This window comes from Puccinia triticina, chromosome 6A (assembly GCF_026914185.1).
Source record: "Puccinia triticina chromosome 6A, complete sequence".
Taxonomy (NCBI): domain Eukaryota; kingdom Fungi; phylum Basidiomycota; class Pucciniomycetes; order Pucciniales; family Pucciniaceae; genus Puccinia; species Puccinia triticina.
This window is the reverse complement of record NC_070563.1, coordinates 4,173,008-4,196,056: the sequence shown is the minus strand read 5'-3', so window position 1 is coordinate 4,196,056 and position 23,049 is coordinate 4,173,008. Positions and strand designations below refer to the sequence as shown.

The 23,049-nt window shown below is 45.5% G+C and overlaps 1 protein-coding gene across 1 annotated transcript; it reads left to right on the top strand.

Moving 5' to 3' along the window:
• Positions 1 to 1,460: 1,460 nt before the first annotated feature.
• Positions 1,461 to 3,104, top strand: PtA15_6A504 (uncharacterized protein; the record flags this gene model as incomplete). Its single annotated transcript, XM_053170217.1, has 3 exons — positions 1,461 to 1,852; positions 2,632 to 2,944; positions 3,009 to 3,104. The coding sequence occupies 3 exons, from the start codon at positions 1,461 to 1,463 to the stop codon at positions 3,102 to 3,104; spliced, it is 801 nt and encodes a 266-aa protein (XP_053021430.1).
• Positions 3,105 to 23,049: the final 19,945 nt, after the last annotated feature.

Genomic DNA, 23,049 nt, shown 5'->3' with positions numbered 1-23,049 from the left:
GCCCTGACTTCTGAGCCACAGTCGTTGGTCAACGAACCCCAACTCACTTTAATTCCACCAGTTGGATTTGTTGTGGTGAGAATCAGCCTAGATGGCGGCAATGATGCACCCCCTAGCCAATCCACTCTTTCTTGTTGATTTTGAGATTTCAGACTGTGTTAAGAAAGTTGGGAATCGCACGCAATTTCTTATTTTTCGTGCTCTCTAGACTCTAGCGCGCTTGGTTAAAAGCAAAGCACAGCGAAAAAAGATCACGCTGCTACTAGCTGATTAGGTGAGGGCCCCGGCCAGACTCGCCCTGCAAAAGAAACCTTTTGCCTCTGGTTGTTCGGAAAAAAAAACTCTAAAATTTCTCATGCTAGACTGAAGGAAAAACGAGTAATGGTTTCTGAGACAATTGGCAATTGTGGCTATCCTGATTTAACATATGACATCTTGGTAAGCAGTTGTTGTGGTTGAAAACATCCCATTCAGTGAACTGCAATGACATGGGTCACCGGGCGGAGCAAAAGTTGGTGTCTTGTGCTTTTTAGAGATAACCAACCTAGCCAGCTAAAGTCCCCCCGCCCACAAAGCGCCTCCGCAAGATTGAGTTGGGCAAATCCGGCGACTTGACTGATTTGAGACTCGCATGATGGATTGGGGAGGGCGCCTCTTAAGGATTCCGCTCTTGGATGGTAAGTATATGGTGTTAGTAGTCAGACTCGGCTGTTATTGATGGTCTTTCGAGATGCCTTTTATTAGTCGAGGTACAGTGAGCGAGTGACGTGTCATAAATTTCATTCTTTGTGCACGACTACGTACTCCTTGCAGAAAGGCTGGTCTGCTCATGGGACCGTTTTCTTGTTCGAGTCGCTTGATCCAAACTCAAGGTTTGCAACGAGGCCCACTAAAATCCCGATGAACCGACGAATCTATTTTGGATTGAGGTCGATATGAACGAGCCCTTCTTGGATTCTGATAAGCTATTCGCATCAATGAGGCTTTCCCTCAGCTACTGAACAGGAATTCAAAGCATTCTCTCTCCGATTAACTTTCGGAATCCACATCTTCGGGCGGAAGTAAATCTAAGTAAATCCATCATCATTGCTTTTCTGCCAGTTCTCAAAAGACATCCGGCTGCAACCTCTTTTTCTCAAAAAAATCACAGCTTTTGCATAATGTCAATGGACACCGGCATTTGGATGCATTCTGGAGAAAGATCAGTACCATAATGGGGCAGAGCTATTTGCACTCGCCTCAATGTGACAGGGAAATGCACCCTGTAGCATTAATGCGGCAGCAATATCTCAGCTTGAACGCTTTCTGGAGGCTATTTAAGAGTTTAATTTGTACCTCGATCATCGCTCCTCATCTGCTTCTTCACGTCCACGACCCCTCCAACAGCAAAACTCTTCACGTCTCTTCCTCTTCCAACAGCCCTACAGCAAAAAACGGTCTCACGAATCATAAATACGACAATGGACCCAAACCTTACTCCCCCCGAGTCGGACAGCGCTGATGACCAGCCCGGACAAAGCACTGGTGGCTTCCGTCCAGTTGAAGAACCTGCTCACCCTTCCCCCCTTATGCAACCCGAAGCAGACGCAGAGCACGTTGAAGAGAACTCTGATCAGGAGAACCCCCCGCCACCCCATGCTGAGCACGGGGCGGCCGAACAGGACTTTGTTCACCCAAACCAAGTCCCGCCGGAACTTGCAAGGCAGCGAGCTGCACATGATGCCCGAAGACGCGCCTGGGAACAGGCCATCGAGCCTTTGTCTCCTGACTACCAGGCTGTGTACCGGAGTATCGCAGAGGGCTCTCAAAGAGTTCTCGAAGAACTTGGCGATGACCCCAACCGGAGGGTTATGTCAGTGGAAGAGGTGGAAGCTTTCTGTGAGAATTGGAAGACTTAAAGGGTTTATTTCATATTAAGTCAGGACACGAGTGACAAACAGTTTATGGTGAAGGAAAAAGAAAAGAGGAGGCTGGTGGTGTACCTTAAAGGGCAGGGTACAATTTAGTATGGCACAAGTGTATAGAGTATGAAAAGGAGTAGCGCGTGATGGGCTTTTAAGGAAAAGGGGATGGCTGAGGCACGGTGCGAGGTCGTCGTACGATAGCTGATGATAACAATTGGAAAGAGGAGCGATTCAGGAATGGGGAGTCTGGGATGAATGAGCAGGAGCAGGAAAGAAGCGTGAAGAAAGTGAGTCGGATGGCCTAGGAGCGATGAAGGTGGTCAGCTTTTTATGTCCGTTCTTCATCACGCAGGTAGGACATCTGCTTTGGTAACGTACACGCTGAGGGTCTGCTTGCAACTCAATTACATGAGTCCGGTCCAGACGAATGAGGGAAACGCCACGGCTGGTAGGGCGCAACCGGTTGGGGCAGGATCTTCGTCCATGCTTTCATCGTCTGTACAAGACGGTAGGCAAGGGTGTTAGTTTTGACTGTTGCTTGTCTTCAGAACCGGTTCAGGCATTGGTCTGGTTGGATTGGGAGGTATGTAGGAACTTACTGATCATGGTGTGGCTGGTGGTTGCTTCAGGGTTGTCGGTCATGGCTGGAATGGTCAGAGGGGTTGTCGCCGGGTCAAGGTTCTTGTTCGGGGGTCCCGATCCCGAACTCTGACACTTTCGAAGGTAGCATCGCGGAAATGGACCTAGTCTCCGCCAACTTACCTGCAGAAGCGCGGGTTCGGCTTGACCATCTATTCGAGGATTCGGTAAACGAAATCGAGCGACTGATGAACACTCCTGTGTGGCTCGCCGTGTTGCGGCAGCATGTGGATGGCCTGCTTAATGACTCGGTCAACACTGACTTGGAGGCTTTGGAATCAGATCCTTCACTGAGCAGGCCCCTCCTTTGCACGGTGTGCTTAGAGGAATACGTCGAAGGGGTTGTTATTGTGCTCCTGCCATGCCATCCATCCCACCACTTTCACCGGGACTGCATTCATGTGAGTCTTTCTACTCTTGTCCCCTCCCGCCCCCTGCCACTGACATGAATTTTTAAACCTGCAGCGCTGGCTTCAAGCCTTGGTACCCGAACCCTTCACTTGCCCAATTTGCAGGGCCGTCATCGTGGAACGCATGCAACCCCGGGCTGCCCGGCGGTAAGTGTCCGGTGACCAGGTGTCGCCTGGATGTATGTAGCTCACCCAACAAGCTTAATAATTAACGCATGTAAATTAACTTGTGCTTATTTTTTCAACACCTACTGCAAACCCACTTACCCCTGAGTTCCTGTCCCCAAAAAATGGGGTTGATTTTGTGCGAAGCTGCTTAAATGGCGTAAATGATGTACCACCAGCCAACTCGACCCTTTTTGGTTGGATTAAGTTGAGGGAGCCTCCATTTTGACGCAAGGTTTAAGTTTTGAAGCGCTGTAGACTCTAGCGCGCTCCATTGAAGGAAAAGCCCAGTGAAACTGTGTGAAAAAACCTCCATGTTGCGCAATGTAAACGTTATGGTGACATTGCGGGCACAGGAGGTCAGAGACATGCAACAAAATGGCATTTTACCTCTCGATGGTAGAAAGAAACAACCCTCATCCTAGACTGAAGGAGAAACAAAGTAATACACTCTAAGGCGCTTAACACTTAAAATTTATTGGTACAAAAAATGACCAGTGACTATCTTGGTAGAAGATGGGTCAGGATCGAACTTCCAAGTCCCTCGCTGCTGCGGGCGTCTGGTCTTGCGAAGCAAGCCTCCGATAGCCCTCGGCAGGATGGACTTGCGCGCTATCGCCCCTTTTTGGCGTGCCAAGATTCTGAGTTTGGCTGGGTGGTTTCTTCAAACCATCACAGTTTCTTGCCCTCAGAACCTAAAGGCCTAAAACTTTGCTAGACACAAAGCCTCGCTCCTTGCCTATCATCCAATACAATCTGAGTTCTGTTGCACAACTTCTTTAAGTACAAATAAATCACCCAAGTAACTCAAACCTTGGAGTTCACTGAAGTTGAGTAACAGAGAAGATCTGTGCTCAATGAATTTGTACACGTGTTTTTTTTTTTTTGACTTAAAGTCAGCTCTCTGAGCCCTTGATCGCCGGCACAGACCGGCTATCGTGACAAGGGTTCTGATCCGGACCCCGCAGATCTGGAGAAATGCGGAAACCCCGCAGTCCAGATCCGGGTTCGGGATTGAGCTCAAGAGATCCGGAATCCGGTTGGATAGTGAAAAGCGCTCCAAAAGTGGGATTTATGCAGGTAAACCTCAGAAACACTACATACATGGATGAATTTGGGAAGGCATATATTGATCAATATGGCATATATTGATCAAATTATATTGATCATTTTTTTTTTTTTTGAAATTTCTCTTTAATTTGTTTCCTTCCTGCAACATCTGACTTCTATCATCTCTCTCTTGATTTCCTCCTTTCTTAGTTTTCAACCATAGTAAAAGCTTCATTTTTTTGCCAGATCAAATAGGTCATTTTTACATACTCATATGAATTATTCCTGAGAAAAAATAGTCTGTTAAGTCAAGCAGGGAGGGGAAGGAGGGAGGAGGAATGAGGAGGCATAAATTATTGTCACTTGAGCCTTGCAGAAGTGTTGAAATCTACTTTCCCAAAAAAAAAAAAAAACAATCAGTCTCAATATATCATGCTACATCAATTTTGTTCAAATTTAATGGCTTGTATATATGACTCATTGTATCCAATATCTTAAATTTCTACGAGGCCTGAGATTGATTTAACATTTGTACCAGATTTGAGTAAGGTTTCTTATATCATGGAAGAACTCCCACGCTGCACTGAGATATAGTGGGAGAAACACCAGGAAACTACCAAATCAGTGATATTTGGCAACTGATCACATTGTGGTTGTTACATTCGGAGGTTTTGAGTTCATTCAAGGTACACCATTATCCGTTGAGGGCATTTGATCATTGTTGTACCAATATTATGGACGAACTCCCACGCTGCGCTGAGATATTGTGGCAGAAACACCAAGAAACTACCAAATTAGTGATATTTGGCAACCAATCACATTGTAGCTGCTACATTTGGGGGTTTTGTGGTCATTCAAGGTACACAATGAATCTTTGAGGGCATGTGAACATTTTGGTACCAATATCATGGAAGAACTCACACGCTGCACTGAGATATAGTGGCAGATACACCAAGAAACCACCAAATTAGTCATATTTGGCAACTGATGACATTGTGGCTGCTACATTTGGAGGTTTTGAGGTCATTCAAGGTACACCATGATCTCTTGAGGCCATTTGATCATTTTTTTACCAATATCATGGAAGAACTCCCATGCTGCACTGAGATATAGCGGCAGAAACACCAAGAAACTACCAAATTATTGATATTTGGCAACTGATCACATTGTGGCTGCTACATTTGGGGGTTTTGTGGTCATTCAAGCTACTCAATGACTCGTTGAGGGCATGCGAATATTTTGGTACAAATATCATGGAAGAACTCCCATGCTGCGCTGGGATATAGTGGGAGAGACACCAGGAAACTACCAAATTAGTGATATTTTGCAACTGATCACATTGTGGCTGCTACATTTGGGGGTTTTGTGGTCATTCAAGGTACACCATGAATCTTCGAGGGCATTTGAACGCTTCATTACCTATATCATGGAAGCAATCCCAAGCTGCACTGAGATATAGTGGGAGAAACACCAACAAACTACCACATTAGTGATATTTGGCAACTGATGACATTGTGGCTGCTACATTTGGGGGTTTTGTGGTCATTCAAGGTACACAATGAATCTTTGACCGCATTTGATCATTTTGGTACCAATATCATGGAAGAAATCCCACGCTGTGCTGAGATATAGTGGCAGAAACACCAAGAAACCGCCAAATTAGTCATATTTGGCAACTGATGACATTGTGGCTGCTACGTTTGGAGGTTTTGAGGTCATTCAAGGTACACAATGAATCTTTGAGGGAATGTGAACATTTTGGTACCAATATCATGGAAGAAATTCCACGCTGCGCTGGGCTATAGCGGCAGAAACACCAAGAAACCACCAAATTAGTCATATTTGGCAACTGATGACATTGAGGCTGCTACATTTGGGGGTTTTGTGGTCATTCAAGGTACACCACAAATCTTTGAGGGCATGTGAACATTTTATTACCAATATCATGGAAGAAATCCCGCGCTGCACTGAGATAAAGTGGGAGAAACACCAAGAAACTACCAAATTACTGATATTTGGCAACTGACCACATTGTGGCTGCTACATTTGGGGGTTTTGTGGTCATTCAAGGTACACCATGATCCCTTGAGGCCATTTGATCATTCTTTTACCAATATCATGGAAGAACTCCCATGCTGCACTGAGATATAGTGGCGGAAACACCAAGAAACTACCAAATTAGTCATATTTGGCAACTGATCACATTGTGGCTGCTACATTTGGCTGTTATGAGGTCATTCAAGGTACACAATGAATATTTGAGGGCATATGAAAGCTTGGTACCAATATCATGGAAGAACTCCCATGCTGCGCTGAGATATAGTGGCAGAAACACCAAGAAACTACCAAATTAGTGATATTTGGCAACTGATCACATTGTGGCTGCTTGATTTGGGGATTTGGTGGTCATTCAAGGTACTCAATGAATCGTTGAGGGCATGCGAACATTTTGGTACCAATATCATGGAAGAACTCCCACGCTGAGCTGAGACATAGTGGCAGAAACACCAAGAAACTACCAAATTAGTGATACTTGGCAACTGATCACATTGTGGCTGCTACATTTGGGGGGTTTGTGGTCATTCAAGGTACACAATGAATCTCTGAGGGCATGTGAACATTTTGGTACCAATATCATGGAAGAACTCCCACGCTGCGCTGAGATATAGTGGCAGAAACACCAAGAAACTACCAAATTAGTGATATTTTGCAACTGATCACATTGTGGCTGCTACATTTGGACGTTTTGAGGTCATTCAAGGTACACCATGATCCCTTGAGGCCATTTGATCATTTTTGTACCAATATCATGGAAGAACTCCCATGCTGCGCTGAGATATAGTGGCAGAAACACCAAGAAACTACCGAAGTAGTGATATTTGGCAACTGATCACATTGTGGCTGCTACATTTGGGGGTTTTGTGATCATTCAAGGTACACCGTGAATTTTTGAGGGCATGTGATCATTCTGGTACCAATATCATGGAAGAAATCCCACGCTGCACTGAGATTTAGTGGCAGAAACACCAAGAAACTACCAAATTAGTGATATTTCGCAACTGATCACATGGTGGCTGCTACATTTGGCGGTTTTGTGGTTATTCAAGGTACACAATGAATGCCTGAGGCCATTTGATCATTTTTGTACCAATATGATGGAAGAACTCCCATGCTGCTTTGAGATATAGTGGCCGAAACACCAAGAAACTACCAAATTAGTGACATTTGGCAACTGATCACATTGTGGTGCTACATTTGGCCGTTTTGAGGTCACTCAAGGTACACCATGATCCCTTGAGGCCATTTGATCATTTTTTTACCAATACCATGGAAGAACTCTCATGCTGGACTGAGATTTAGTGGCAGAAACACCAAGAAACTACCAAATTAGTGATATTTCGCAACTGATCACATGGTGGCTGCTACATTTGGGGGTTTTGTGGTCATTCAAGGCACACAATGAATCTTTGAGGGCATGTGAACATTTTGCTACCAATATCATGGAAGAACCCCCACGCTGCGCTGAGATATAGTGGCGGAAACACCAAGAAACTACCAAATTAGTGATATTTGGCAACTGATCACATTGTGGTGCTACATTTGGCCGTTTTGAGATCACTCAAGGTACACCATGATCCGTTGAGGCCATTTGATCATTTCAGTACCAATATAATGGAAGAACTCCCACGCTGTGCTGAGATATAGTGGCAGAAACACCAAGGAACTATCAAATCAGTGGTATTTGGCAACCAATCACTTTTTAGCTGCTACATTTGGGGTTTTTGTGGTTATTGAAGGTACACATTGAATCTTTGAGGGCATTTGGAAATTTTGATGCCAATATCATAGAAGAAATACCACGGTGGGCTGAGATATAGTTTCAGAAACACCAAGAAACTACCAAATTAGTCATATTTGGCAACGGATAACATTGTGGCTGCTATATTTGGGGGTTTTGTGGTCATTCAAGGTACACAATGAATCTTTAGGGACATCAGATCATTTTGGTACCAATATCATGGAAGAACTCCCACGCTGCGCTGAGATATAGTGGGAGAAACACCAGGAAACTACCAAATTAGTGATATTTGGCAACAGATCACATTGTAGCTGCTACATTTGGGGTTTTCATGGTCATTCAAGGTAAAAAATGAGTCTTTGAGGGTATTTGATCATTTCCATGGCAAATTAGTTTCAAAAGGCCTTGTATGCATGAAGCATATCAAAGATGATATGGAATATCTTTAAAAATTCTTGAAGGATGGTATCATGAGAGAGGTGAGGGGTCAATGATTTTCCATTTTTGAAATAAAGTAGATTTGGAATTTATGGAAGACTTCTGATAACATCAATGCAACACACACCATTCTTTTCTTGCTGAAAAAAAGACATTGCAAGTTTGAGGATTAAGCCAGGAGTTCTTCCATGATATTGGTACCAGAATTATCCAATGCCCTCGCAGATTTGTTGTGTGACTTGAATGACCACAAAACCTCCAAATTTAGCAGCTACAATGTGACCGGTTGCCAACTATCACTAATTTGGTAGTTTCCTGGTGTTCCTCCCACTATATCTCAGCGCAGCGTGGGAGTTCTTCCATGATATTGGTACCAAAATTTTCACATGCCCTCGAATATTCATTGTGTACCGTGAATGACCTCAAAACCTCCAAATGTAGCAGCCACAATGTGATCAGTTGCCAAATATGACTAATTTGGTAGTTTCTTGGTGTTTCCGCCAACATATCTCAGCGCAGCATGGGAGTTCTTCCATGATATTGGTAGAATGATGGAATGGCCTCAAGGGATCATGGTGTACCTTGAATGACCTCAAAACGTCCAAATGTAGCAGCCACAATGTGATCAGTTGCCAAATATGACTAATTTGTTGGTTTCTTGGCGTATCTGCCACTATATCTCAGTGCAGCGTGAGATTTCATCCATGATATTGGTAATAAAATGTTCACATGCGCTCAAAGATTCATGGTGTACATTGAATGACCACAAAACCCCCAAATGTAGCAGCCACAATGTGATCAGTTGCCAAATATGACTAATTTGGTAGTTTCTTGGTGTTTTGGCCACTATATCTCAGCGCAGCGTGGGAGTTCTTCCATGATATTGGTACCAAAATATTCACATGCCCTCAAAGATTCATTGTGTGCCTTGAATGACCACAAAAACCCCAAATGTAGCAGCCACCATGTGATCAGTTGCCAAATATCACTAATTTGGTAGTTTCTTGGTGTTTCTGCCACTAAATCTCAGTGCAGTGTGGGATTTCTTCCATGATATTGGTACCAAAATGATTAAATGCGGTCAAAGATTCTTTGTGTACCTTGAATCACCACAAAACCCCTAAATGTAGCAGCCACAATGTGGTCAGTTGCCAAATATCACTAATTTGGTAGTTTCTTGGTGTTTCTCCCACTATATCTCAGTGCAGCGTGAGATTTCTTCCATGATATTGGTAATAAAATGTTCACATGCCCTCAAAGATTCATGGTGTACGTTGAATGACCACAAAACCCCCAAATGTAGCAGCCACAATGTGATCAGTTGCCAAATATCACTAATTTGGTAGTTTCTTGGTGTTTTCGCCACTATATCTCAGCGCAGCGTGGAAATTCTTTCATGATATTGGTACCAAAATGTTCAGATTCCCTCAAAGATTCATTTTGTACCTTGAATGACCTCAAAACCTCCAAATGTAGCAGCCACAATGTCATCAGTTGCCAAATATGACTAATTTGTTGGTTTCTTGGTGTTTCTGCCACTATATCTCAGCGCAGCGTGGGAGTTCTTCCATGATATTGGTACCAAATTGATCAAATGCGGTCAAACATTCATTCTGTACCTTGAATGACCACAAAACCCGCAAATGTAGCAGCCACAATGTCATCAGTTGCCAAATATCACTAATTTGGTAGTTTCTTGGTGTTTCTCCCACTATATCTCAGTGCAGCGTGGGATTTCTTCCATGATATTGGTAATGAAATGTTCACATGCCCTCAAAGATTCATGGTGTACCTTGAATGACCACAAAACCCCCAAGTGTAGCAGCCACAATGTGATCAGTTGCCAAATATCACTTATTTGGTAGTTTCTGTGTGTTTCTGCCACTATATCTCAGTCCAGCATGGGAGTTCTTCCATGATATTGGTAAAAAAATGATCAAATGTTCACATGCCCTCAGAGATTCATTTTGTACCTTGAATGACCACAAAACCCCCAAATGTAGCAGCCACCATGTGATCAGTTGCCAAATATCACTAATTTGGTGGTTTCTTGGTGTTTCTGCCACTATATCTCAGCACAGCGTGGAAGTTCTTCCTTGAAATTTGTACCAAAATGTTCACATGCCCTCAAATATTCATGGTGTACCTTGAATGAACACAAAACCCCCAAATGTAGCAGCCCCAATGTGATCAGTTGCCAAATATCACTAATTTGGTGGTTTCTTGGTGTTTCCGCCACTATATCTCAGCACAGCGTGGAAGTTCTTCCTTGACATTTGTACCAAAATGTTCACATGCCCTCAAATATTCATGGTGTACCTTGAATGACCACAAAACCCCCAAATGTAGCAGCCACAATGTGATCAGTTGCCAAATATCACTAATTTGGTAGTTTCTTGGTGTTTCTGCCACTATATCTCAGCGCAGCGTGGGATTTCTTCCATGATATTGGTATCAAAATGTTCACATGCCCTCAGAGATTCATTGTGTACCTTTAATGACCACAAACCCCCCAAATGTAGCAGCCACAATGTGATCAGTTGCCAAATATCACTAATTTGGTAGCTTCTTGGTGTTTCTGCCACTATATCTCAGCGCAGCGTGGGAGTTCTTCCATGATATTGGTATCAAAATATTCACATGCCCTCAAAGTCTCAATTTGTACCTTGAATGACCACAAAACCCCCAAATGTAGCAGCTACAATGTGATCTGTTGGCAAATATCACTAATTTTGTAGTTTCCTGGTGTTCCTCCCAATATATCTCAACGCATCCTGGGAGTTCTTCCATGATATTGGTACCAAAATTTTCACATGCCCTTCAAGATTCACTTTGTACCTTCAATGACCACAAAACCCCCAAATTTAGCAGCTACAATGTGATTGGTTGCCAAATATGACTAATTTGGTAGTTTCTTGGTGTTTCTGCCACTATATCTCAGCGCAGCGTGGGAGTTCTTCCATGATATTGGTACCAAAATGTTCACATGCCCTCAGAGATTCATTTTGTACCTTGAATGAACACAAAACCCCCAAATGGTGCAGTCACAATGTGATCAGTTGCCAAATAATCACTAATTTGGTAGTTTCTTGGTGTTTCTGCCACTATATCTCAGCGCAGCGTGGGAGTTCTTCCATGATATTGGTATCAAAATGTTCACATGCCCTCAAAGTCTCAATTTGTACCCTGAATGAACACAAACCCCCCAAATGGTGCAGCCACAATGTGATCAGTTGCCAAATAATCACTAATTTGGTAGTTTCTTGGTGTTTCTGCCACTATATCTCAGCGCAGCGTGGGAGTTCTTCCATGATATTGGTACAAAAATGATCAAATGGCCTCAACGGATCATGGTGTACCTTGAATGACCTCAAAACCTCCAAATGTAACAACCACAATGTGATCAGTTGCCAAATATCACTGATTTGGTAGTTTCCTGCTGTTTCTCCCACTATATCTTAGCGCAGCGTGGGAGTTCTTCCATGATATAAGACACCTTACTCAAATCTGGTACAAACTTTAAATCAATCTCAGGCCTAGTAGAAATTTAGGATATTGGATATGATGAGTCATATATACAAGCCATTAAATTTGAACAAAATTGATATAGCATGATATATTGAGACTGATTGTTTTTTTTTTTTTTTTTTTTTTTTGAAAGTAGATTTCAACACTTTTGCAAGGTTCAAGTGACAATAATTCATGCCTCCCCATTCCTCCTCCCCCCTTCCCCTCCCTGCCTGACTTTACAGACTATTTTTTCTCAGGAATAATTCATATGAGCATGTAAAAATGACCTATTTGATCTGGCAACAAAATGAAGCTTTTACTATGGTTGAAAACTAAGAAAGGAGGAAATCAAGAGAAAGAGAGATTATAGAAGGGTTATGATGTTGCAGGAAGGAAACAAATTAAAGAGAAATTTCAAAAAAAAAAAAATGATCAATATAATTTGATCAATATATGCCATATTGATCAATATATGCCATCCCAAATTCATCCATGTTTGTAGTGAAAACACCCTAAAATTCGGTCTTTTCTCGGGGAATACCCATCAAACCCGCATGACTTGGGGACTGTACCGGGGAATCCCCGCTAGGCATGGCTATTGGGCGGGCCGGCCAACAGGCCGCCCAAGCCCGCCCAGGGTTGGGCCGGGCGCAGGCCGGCATTCTGGGGATTTTTTTAAAGTTGGCCCGGCCCGCCAGACCCGCATCAGAAATTGGGCGGGTCCGGGTAGACCGCCGGGCGCCCAACAGGCTTCCCCCGGGGGCCCTGGTGGTGCTTAGTGGGGATATCTGTGATATTGTATATGGTATATGTATGTGTACCAACCGGCCCTCCAGATCACAACTCCACCCAACCACCAAATTCCAACGTCCAAGGTCAACATGGCAGGTTCAACTTCTAAAGGCAAGGGCAAGGAACCTGATATTGTTGTTGCCAAGACTCCTGGGAATGGATTCAGACTCCGACTCCAGCAGTAACCACCAATGGCGTTGGTGATTCAGCAGATGAATCTCAGTTGAAGAAAAGAAAACTCACAAGTGGGGTTTGGGAATACTTCCTGAAGATAATTGGTTTGTTTTTCCCCTCTTCAGCCAGTCATCTCTGTCCACTAAATTTTTGTCTTATTTCTTGATTTATTCTTTATGATTTTTACAAGAAACCAATGGCAAGGAGGAGGCGCAGTGCAATTACTGCAATACAAAACTAACGGGAGGCTTGTCCGCTGGAACTAACCACCTCCAAAGACACTCAATAAAATGCATCCCCGAGGAAGGTGGCGTTATTGGACCCCAACAAGGCCTGCTCAACTTCAAATTGTCAACTGGAGCTGGCGGGTGGCGTATGGATTTTCAATGAAGGAAAGATCCGTGAACGTTTGGCAAAAATGATCATCAAGCACAAGTATCCTTTTGCAATGGCTGAACACCAGGGGTTCATCAGATTGATGAAGGAGGCTCAGCCCCAGTTTGTGATGCCAGGACAAAAGACCCCTCTCAGACCAGCCATTGAGGGGTCTCATATCCCTCAATGACTGGTTGGACCGGCCATCAAGGGGTCTCATACCTCTCAATGGCCGGTTGGTGCCGGTCATCAAGGGGACTCTTCAGCACAGTACACCTTGATGGTTGGTCATTGCCTGCCATTGATCTCTCACCTCCCAATGATTGGTCGGACCAGCCATTGAGGCACCTCCCAATGACCAGTCGGACCGGCCATTGAGGGGTCTCACACCTCCCCAAGACTGATCTGTACCAGCCATTGAGGGGTCTCATACCTCTCAATGACTGGTCTGTACTGCTCATTGAGAAGAGTTGCACATTAGCTGGTCATCAAGTGGGGTGTGCCCTGCTTGATGACTACTGTGGGCACTCCAGTTCATATTTGCACACTAGAGTGCAAAGCCAAAATCAGGGTGGAGTGCATCCCATTTTGGTGTATTTTGGAGTGCCCAGGCATGTGCTCCAACAAACATGGAGTTAAGATTAAAATAGGCCCTCCAGATTTTTTGGAGTACCACCTCCTAAACCCATACTTATACCTTCTGGTTGGGCACTAAACCCACACATAAAGGCAGAAACTTTCATGCAGTGCTTTCAGGAGTGTCTGGTGGATCTAAAACCATAGCTAGCACACCATACCATGTCCCATCTGCCCAAAAATACATGAAAAAAACTGTATTTTTTAGGTTTTGGGCCCCACCATTTGGGACCAGCCAAAACACCTTCTAAAGTGGAATGCTGCGCGCAACTATACAGCCTAAAGACCAGCTTGAGAGATCTTGGGGATCTCAATCATAGAAATATATTCCACCTCCTTGTGGATTAAATAAAACTTTGAAAACAGTACTCTGGTCAGATAAATGTCTACAACCAATTAATCTCTTTCCAAAGTATGTATGTATATCCTGAGGAAGAGGATTTTAATTTGCAGATTTAGGCTAGGAGTATAATTGTGGCATCATAATTAATAGAAAATCCAGAGAGTACTCCATGAGTACTACAAATCCCACTTTCTTAAATCCACAAAATCCTAGACCTCTGGATCTAAGTTTTGGGGTGTTTTTTTTCAAAGTTACCACAAAAAATAGTGCACACAACAGTTGAGCAAAGGCACAAGTTGAAAATCCCCAAATCCCCAAAGGCCCTATGGATGACCCTCCAGCTGTGCCGTAGCAACAAGCAAAAGTGGGCCGGTTGTTAAAAGTGTCCAGGGAGGGCCTAACCAAGCAGTTAGGGGGCTCTCAGGGAGGGGGTAGGACAAAACCGGATCCCCTGGGGGGAAAAACTGCTGTGACCCATCCTCCTTTAAATACGCACAGTTGATGCTTGCCACTTCCACTCACCACTTGCTGCTGAAAACATACCGCCCTGATTGTTGCTGTCTGCCACCACTACCGTTGCCATCCGCCACCGCCCCGTCACAATCCTCACCCTGCACCGCTCAGTGATCATCACAACCAACTTAGTTTTGCCTACAGCCACCGCCAGTTTGTCTACCCTCAGGCTCAACACAACGCCACTCACGCTGAAAGGTACCATTGACTCCACCTTGGCCGTAAATTCCCTACCCAACAGCGTTAGCCCGCGGCCCCCCTGTTCAAATGATTTCAGCACACCCAATGCTGGCCTCACCCTCCCCTGCACACGTCCGCCGTACATTCTCCACTGTTGGCCCTAAGTCTCCCCTTGCAACTAGGCTGATCCACTGAGCATTCCACCATATCATTTTCTCCACTTTCCGCCACAGTTGCCCAACTATCCCGCGAGATTTCACCAGGCCAGTTCACTCCAGGTCCCCGCCACTCATTCCCCCTGGTCCTTGCCGCTCCCCTCGCGACAGAGACTTAGGTCCCTTGACCGGGCCAGAACATATGGCCTTGCTTTCCTGACCACACCCACTGTAAGCAGATTGATGAACCGAGCCCTCACACCCAATCTCCTTTCTGTTAACCAATACCGTCTTTTTCCTGCCAAGCCAGCTCAACCCAAACCCCTTGACTGGAAGAGCGCCGGCGATCCGGCGCAGCAGAAGCCAAGCACGAAGCACCGATTGAGGCCCATCAAAGTCTCCCAAGCGCATCTAGCCCGTTTGGTAGAAGAGCATTTGCTCTCCGTCTCCATGGAAGATGCACCACAAGGCAGGCCAGAACTTGCCGCGCAGGGACAGCCTGTCTTTGCACCGGGTCGCATCGCGTCTTGAGGCCAATGTGGTTGTATCAAATGCCGACCTGGTTTGGACATACTCCAACCTGCTTCTACAAACCAAGTACACTCAGAAGCTCAAAAATTACCATTTGACGTGTAGCTTGATCTTTTTCTACTGGTCGATCAAACGTAAAATCCCATCCCTTGTCACATCAATTCTTTTTGGCCAAGGAGTACCACAAAAGTTTCAACATCATTTTTGATAGCCACTCAACGCCTCATAAGCCAAGTTTACATGTCAATGTTCCCAGTCAAATCAATCCTTCAGCGGCTCCTGACGGCAAGGATGGTGTGATTGTTCTCGTCTCAATTGGCCATCTTCATGCTATCAACCTCTTACCCTGGTGATCTCAAGGATGGCAAACGCTTTTCAGACCTGATCTAATTCCATGGCTCCTCTAAACCAATCATGTTGAGGCCGCGAGATGACTCGCAGTCAGGCAGGAAGGACCCCTCAACAAAGTAAAACAAAACTCTGGTCACCCGAAAGAAACGATCCCGGTCGGGGGCCCAACAGAGTACTGCAAACTGTTGAGAACGGAGGAGTCAGAGCACAAGCAGTCGGTTCTCTGGACCAAGCAGGAGAGTGGTGGGGCAGATTTGTTGCTGGGAGGTTTCGAAGAGCTCCCCCTTGGAATTGTACTATTGGCTGGAGAGAAGCTGTTTTTTTGTTTTGTGTTGTTTGTAGGCAGTTAGGCTTGCATGATATCTCATTAATCCAACTCTTATCTGTAATGTTGGGGAAAATTAGACTGAAAGACAATGAAAATTAATGCTAATGAAAGGTTGTCCAATTTGCAAAATTATATGACTGTCTATTTCTAAGGTGATATCAAGGCTTTTTGAGTGTATCATTTAGATGAAGGGGTTTTGTCCAGGGGCACTGAGTTATCAATAGCCTGGCTCAGATTGGGCCTTGAATAGCAGTATTTCAATGACAATCAACTGTGCATCCTCTCACTGTTTTTTTACCCTGCTAGACAGGAATGGACAGTGGGCCATGGTGAATCAGCTTGCTGATGCTAGGTGGCTGGGTACAGGTTATTCTTTTGTTTTCCTTTTTTGATTGCTGTGGAGTTTTTTTGTTTTTTGTAAGATTTGCAGGGGGGACCCTGGAAGTTTTTAATTACCTGGCACTTTTAGAGGGGAAACCCTGGATTTTTTTTTGTATTTTGTAAATTTGTAGGGGAAACCCTTGAAGTTTTGTTCCATGATTTTAATTATCTGGCACTTTTAGAGGGGAAACCCTGGATTTTTTTTTGTATTTTGTAAATTTGTAGGGGAAACCCTTGAAGTTTTGTTCCATGATTCAGAAGATTTAATATACTTGGATATGAATGCCAAAAGTTTGGTAATACTAAAATGATTCTGTTTTTTTAATCATAAAATATTAAACACAAGATTCTTTCTGGACCCCTGATATTGCAGCGGCGAAGCCGCCTTGACCTCTAGTATTCCATAAAGCTTAGATACTGGGACCTGGGAGTGCAGCGGCGAAGCCGCCTTGGCCTCTAGTGCATGCATAAAATTATGCAAACCAACTTTGAACACCATAATCCTACTTTTCCAATTGGCTTATTTAAAAAGTACATTTACCCTGATGATAAATCTGTGGGAAATTTAACTGTGCCAGTAGTTCCACCAATTTAAGTGGAACAAGGTTTGAAATTGCCCCTTAAAATTTTGAAAGAAAAAACTGTAAGAAAGCAAGGCAAAGACTGCAAATTGTTTCTAGTAAGGTTCAAAAATAGCCAACCAGATGAAGATCCATGGCTAGAACCTGAACATATTAACAACAGCCAAGTCTTGCTTAGACAATTCAGGGCTTCCAAAAGATCTCAAAATTCCTCTTGAGAGTAATCATTTTGGTGGGGGCGAATGTCAGACACTGAGACACTGTGTCCATGTGTCTACAACAGAAAAGTACACGTCTTATAACCTACACCACCCGCAAACAGGTGTAGTTTTCTCTGCAGCCACACCCAGTGGTTTTCCCGCAGAACTCGCGCGGCCCCCCAAAAACTTGTGCAGCCCCTGGATCCCTTAGCTGCATATCATTCAGGGTGCTTGTGGGGCCAACCGGTCATCAAGGCATACACCTCGATGACCGGAGCCGGCCGGTCATTGAGGTGTACGTTACCTTGATGACCGGAGTAGACTGGTCATCGAGGTGTATTATACCTCAATGACCATCTGAATGGTCATCAAGGTATGCATACACCTTGATGACTGGCAAGCTGGCTGGTCATTGAGGTACATAGGTCCTTGATGACCAGAGCCGACTGATGTGGTAAGACCAATCAACCATTAACTACATCAAATCATAGTATATTTTAATATTAAAGTACAGTACAAACTACATACAAAACATACTTAGTGCAAATAAACTCCATATTAAATTTCACTCAGCTATCACAATTATTTTCACACCCAGAAAACTGGTAACATTTCTTCACATAAGTATAGGACATTTCAGCCTTAGAGTCAGCACAGCTGACCTAAAGTCTGCTTTTTCTACTTTTTACATATGAATTACTTCATATATTTTTCATCTTAAGAGATGTCCTTGTTTTGAATTCATATTCCATTTCCTCATGCAATTTTAACCCTAGTTAAAACTTACACATTCTTTGTAACTATACTCCTTCCCTGAGTTCTTGAGTTGTGGCGCGCATGCGCAGTTGTGACGTGTCAGCACTACCAGGCGCGCCAAACCACATGTATATATGTAATTACATAAGCAAACTGTGAAAATTTTCAAAGTCAGGATCCCCCTTGCCTGAGGAAGATACACAGACTTCAGAACACCAGAAAACGCACCCCAGATAACCCAGGATCACCACCAAAGAGATTACCACGCTCCCAGTATACCTACCGTCACAGGCGCCTAGGATATTGACAGTAAGTAAACTCTTTCACTGAACCTTCTTTATCCAGAGTGAAACTCTGTTGCTCTGGAATGTTTCTTCATTTCTTTAACTCTTTCAATCATCAAAGATCAAAAGGTTGTCTCTGATTAAGACCTATAAAATCAGAGCAGAGTAGTAACCCTACTTCTGAATCCCACCAATGTTTCCTTGTGGTGAGTGGAGGCTGTTGCACTCTTTTTGGCCAGGCACAGCTGGCATCCAACTTTTCCAGGTTGAGAATGTTGAGTTGTCTGTTAGTCTGCTACCATGATGTATCACCACAGTATGGAGGGCTGTTGGATTGACCCATGAGCACTACCAACCAACCACCCAGCTGGCAGCCACAAGCGTTTGTAGTTTAGTTGGTAAAGGCAGAACTCTAGTATGTGTCTCAGCATAGCTGAGGTCGTGAGTTCGACTCTCACCAGACACATCTTCATTCTACAGTCTCTACAAATATTGATCATGGACCCCGTGTCAATCATGGCCCATTTTGTGATGTTCCCTACCCTCATACTCACGTATCCCAGTGGGCAGAATACGTCCGTAGACGGTAGAATGGGAAGTGAATCCATTGAGTATCCAAACTCCGCACACTTCACCTCCGCCGTTTCCATGTTAGTGGTGACAGCCAACGCCACGGGCTTCCTTTCCCCTGACGCCTCTCTCAGCACGCTAATCATCTTGTCCGCCATCACCGGGGAAATTGCCGCCAACTCCCTCAAGGTAGGGCGTTGATAAACGCACACCCGCCCACACGCCAATCAAAATGGGCGTGTGGCAGCCGCACGCACGTATAGTTTGGCGTGCGGGGCCGCACGCCACGCAATATGTGACTGCTTGCTTATTGTGTGGCGGGTTGCCTCCACCCGCCAGAAAATTGGCAGGTTGCCTCTACCCGCCAGAAAATTGGCGAGTGGAGGCGACCCGCCATTTTTCTGGCGTGTGGGAGCCTGTAAAGGTACATAGCCATGTACATGGCTATGTACATGGCCTATGTACATGGCCTATGTACATGGCTATGTACATGGCCTATGTACATGGCTATGTACATGGCCTATGTACATGGCCTATGTACATGGCTATGTACATGGCCTATGTACATGGCTATGTACATGGCCTAGCCTATGTACATGGCTATGTACATGGCCTATGTACATGGCTATGTACATGGCCTAGCCTATGTACATGGCTATGTACATGGCCTATGTACATGGCTATGTACATGGCCTAGCCTATGTACATGGCTATGTACATGGCCTATGTACATGGCCTATGTACATGGCTATGTACATGGCCTATGTACATGGCTATGTACATGGCCTATGTACATGGCTATGTACATGGCCTATGTACATGGCTATGTACATGGCCTATGTACATGGCTATGTACATAGGCCAAGTCCCAGCGGACTTGGCTCCTTGCTCCATCCAGCTCTTCGCCTTCCTTCGCGGCAAGCTGGATGGCGGGCATCCTAGTGCTTGTTGGGCCAAACAAGCACTAGGGCGCAGCCCAGCCGATCCAGTCTGCTCAGCTGGGTGGCCATGGCCATGTCCAGTCCGCGCGGCGGACTGGACATGTATATACATAAGATAATGATGTAAGAGTTTTGCAGTTTGCAAAACTCTTACATCAGCAATCTATCTACATAGCCTATGTAGATAGAGTATACTCCGGCAATTGCTTATGCAAGAGTTTTGCAAACTGCAAAACTCTTACATCATTATCTTATGTATATACATGTCCATTCCGCCGCGCGGACTGGACATGGCCATGGCTGCCCAGCCAAGCGGACTGGATTGGCTGGGCTGCTCCCTAGTGCTTGTTTGGCCCGACAAGCACTAGGATGCCCGCCATCCAGCTCGCCGCGAAGGAAGGTGACGAGCTGGATGGAGCAAGGAGCCAATTCCGCTGGGACTTGGCTTATGTACATAGGCCATGTACATAGGCTATGTAAATTTACAGGCTCCCACGCGCCAGAAAATTGGCGGGTGGAGGTGACCCTCCACGCAATAAGCAAGCGGTTGCATTTTGCGTGGCATGTGGCCCCGCACGCCAAACTATACGTGCGTGCAGCTCCCACACGCCCATTTTGAGTGGCGTGTGGGCGGGAGTACGTTTATCAACGCCCCTCAAGGTAAGGGCTACTGTGGTTTCCGCGCCCATTCTCTTTGTGCAACCTCTGCTGCTTTTTTCCTGTTTCCCCCCACCACTGGAGCTACCGGAAGCTGCTTGGCCGGCTCTGGTCTGGCTTTAGGTGCGGGAGCGGGATCCAAGTCCATCTTCTCCAAACGTTCCCCCAAGAAAACTTCCCCCGTCTGTACGCACTTCACACTGCTGGCCACTGCCTGCGGCTTCCACACCATGCCCTTGACCATCTCAATTTTCACTTTCCCCTTCCCCAAAGGTTGTCTGTCCCGCACCACATCCCTCGGAATCGGTCTGTCCACTGGCGTACAATTTGGCCAAAAGAAAGCGCGTCCCCACGAAGGAACCTTTCCCGCAGCCCAATCTGTTTCAAAGTACTCGCACTGATTCCGCATATGGTCGGTTTCCCTGCAGTAGTTGCAAACCGGTGGTCCTCGCCTCCACGGCGGCATCCCGCCAGCCTGCAGAGCACCATCCGCCTGAGGAGCCGCGGGGGCGGCTGCCAGTGCCACGGCCGCCTGTTGCTCCTTTGGTTGCTTGTGCGCTGCTTTCTGCATGAACAGTTTCAACTCTTTCAGTGTATCCGCCAGGTCACTCACATCTTTGACCGTGACCGGCGCCTGCAGAGCCGGTTCCGCCCTCACAACCGCATCTCCTTGGCTGTCATTCATGAGCTCCAACACCTTGAGTTCCTCCTTGACGGCGGACTGTACCTTCTTCATGCTGGGCAACAGTTTTGGCCCGCCAAGTCGTGGTTTAACCATCAAACCCCGCTCATTGAGCCCCCGCAGCACCTTCTCCATGAATGTTTGATTGAATCCCTTCAAGAAAATCCGCTTGGTTGTGCCCATGTTGGCTGTCACTATCTGGTTCCGCTCCAAATACTGCAGAGCCTGATCAAAGCTGGTAATGTAGGACACGTACTCTGCTCTTGTCCGAACACCGCCTTTTTCCACCCTTTCCAAAGCCACCTTCTCCAGGTTGCTCTCCCAATACCTAGGTCCGTGATCTTCCCACCGCTCAAGTATCTCCTCCTTGAGCTTGGTCCAATCCTTCTTCTCAAACCCCTTCATGTCCTCCACTTCCCGCAAGTCCTTGCCTTCCAGAAAGAAGTTGACCACCTGGTACGCTTTATCCGCATCAGTCAGGCCTTCTTGTTGTTCCTCCAGCCGTCACCCTTGATTGGTTGTTCAGAGAGCTCCGCTGATACAGCTGACACCTCCTCCCCACGATTGACTGATTAGGTGAGAACTGATTCCGCGCTGACGCAAAGGGTAACTGTCCTAGTCTTGGTCCTCCCGCTGCTCCCAACCACAATCGTGTTTTGGCTGGTCTTGAGGAAGAGCCTTCTCCGCTTTCCGCAGTTACCGTGTCTCCACTGTCCAAACCGCCTGATCCGATCTGAGCTTTCTTGTTGCCTGGAGTAAAGAATTTGCTTTCCAAAGGGTTCATTCAACGTTTCCGCGCATATCCAGTTCCTGAGTATCCAATAACAACACAAAGTTGGGTTCCTGGCCAGACCCCCACTTGTGAGAATAAAAGCTGGTTAGTCGGTGGAAAATGTCCCCTGACTGCCTTCTTCAAGAATATTAGTGTCCGGGCTGTGTGATTGTTGGTTACTCGGCTCCGCACTGCTACTATCCGCTAGCCTTCAGCGCTCCTCTCTGAGCCTGATCTATAGCGTAATAATCCGCAAGTGAATAAAGCTCCGCACTCCGTAAGCACAGAATCCACAAGTAACTCTGTAAGTAAAGATAAAGTCACAAATATATCTCCTAATACTCTTGTACGTCCGTAAGTTGTAAGTACAATAATGAGTAATCCCTAAGATGATAGGATAATAGGATAAGGAAAGAGAAGAGAAAAATCCATGCACCCCCTTTTCCCGTCCTTCCCTCCACGCACATCGCCGTTCCCACCCAATCCCGCAGGTCTGACACTTTCCCGCACTAGTCCTCCAGCTCCACCCGCTCTTCCGCATGTCACTCTCCCAGACTCCGCTCATCTCCAACGCTTGACCTCCCACCGTTGTGGTACGCAAAAATGTGAAAAATCAAAAGTTTTTCTTGTGTACATACAGAAGGCCTCAAGATACCATCCATTCAACACCATAAATGGACTCCATGGCTAAATTAACCCCTATTCCCCACTGGAAGCATCACTGGAGCCCCACTACACTGGAAGTTAGACCCTCTGGACAACCTGTAGCACCCAGTCAACCACCTGTCAGGCACCTCAAGTCACATTCCCTGCACCATTCTATCCCCACTACATATATTGGTTTGGTTTTGTTTGTTATGTACATGACATCATGCAGCACTGCCCCTGCAGACTGTGCCCCTTCAACTGAATGGTTCCCCGCATTCTAGTTC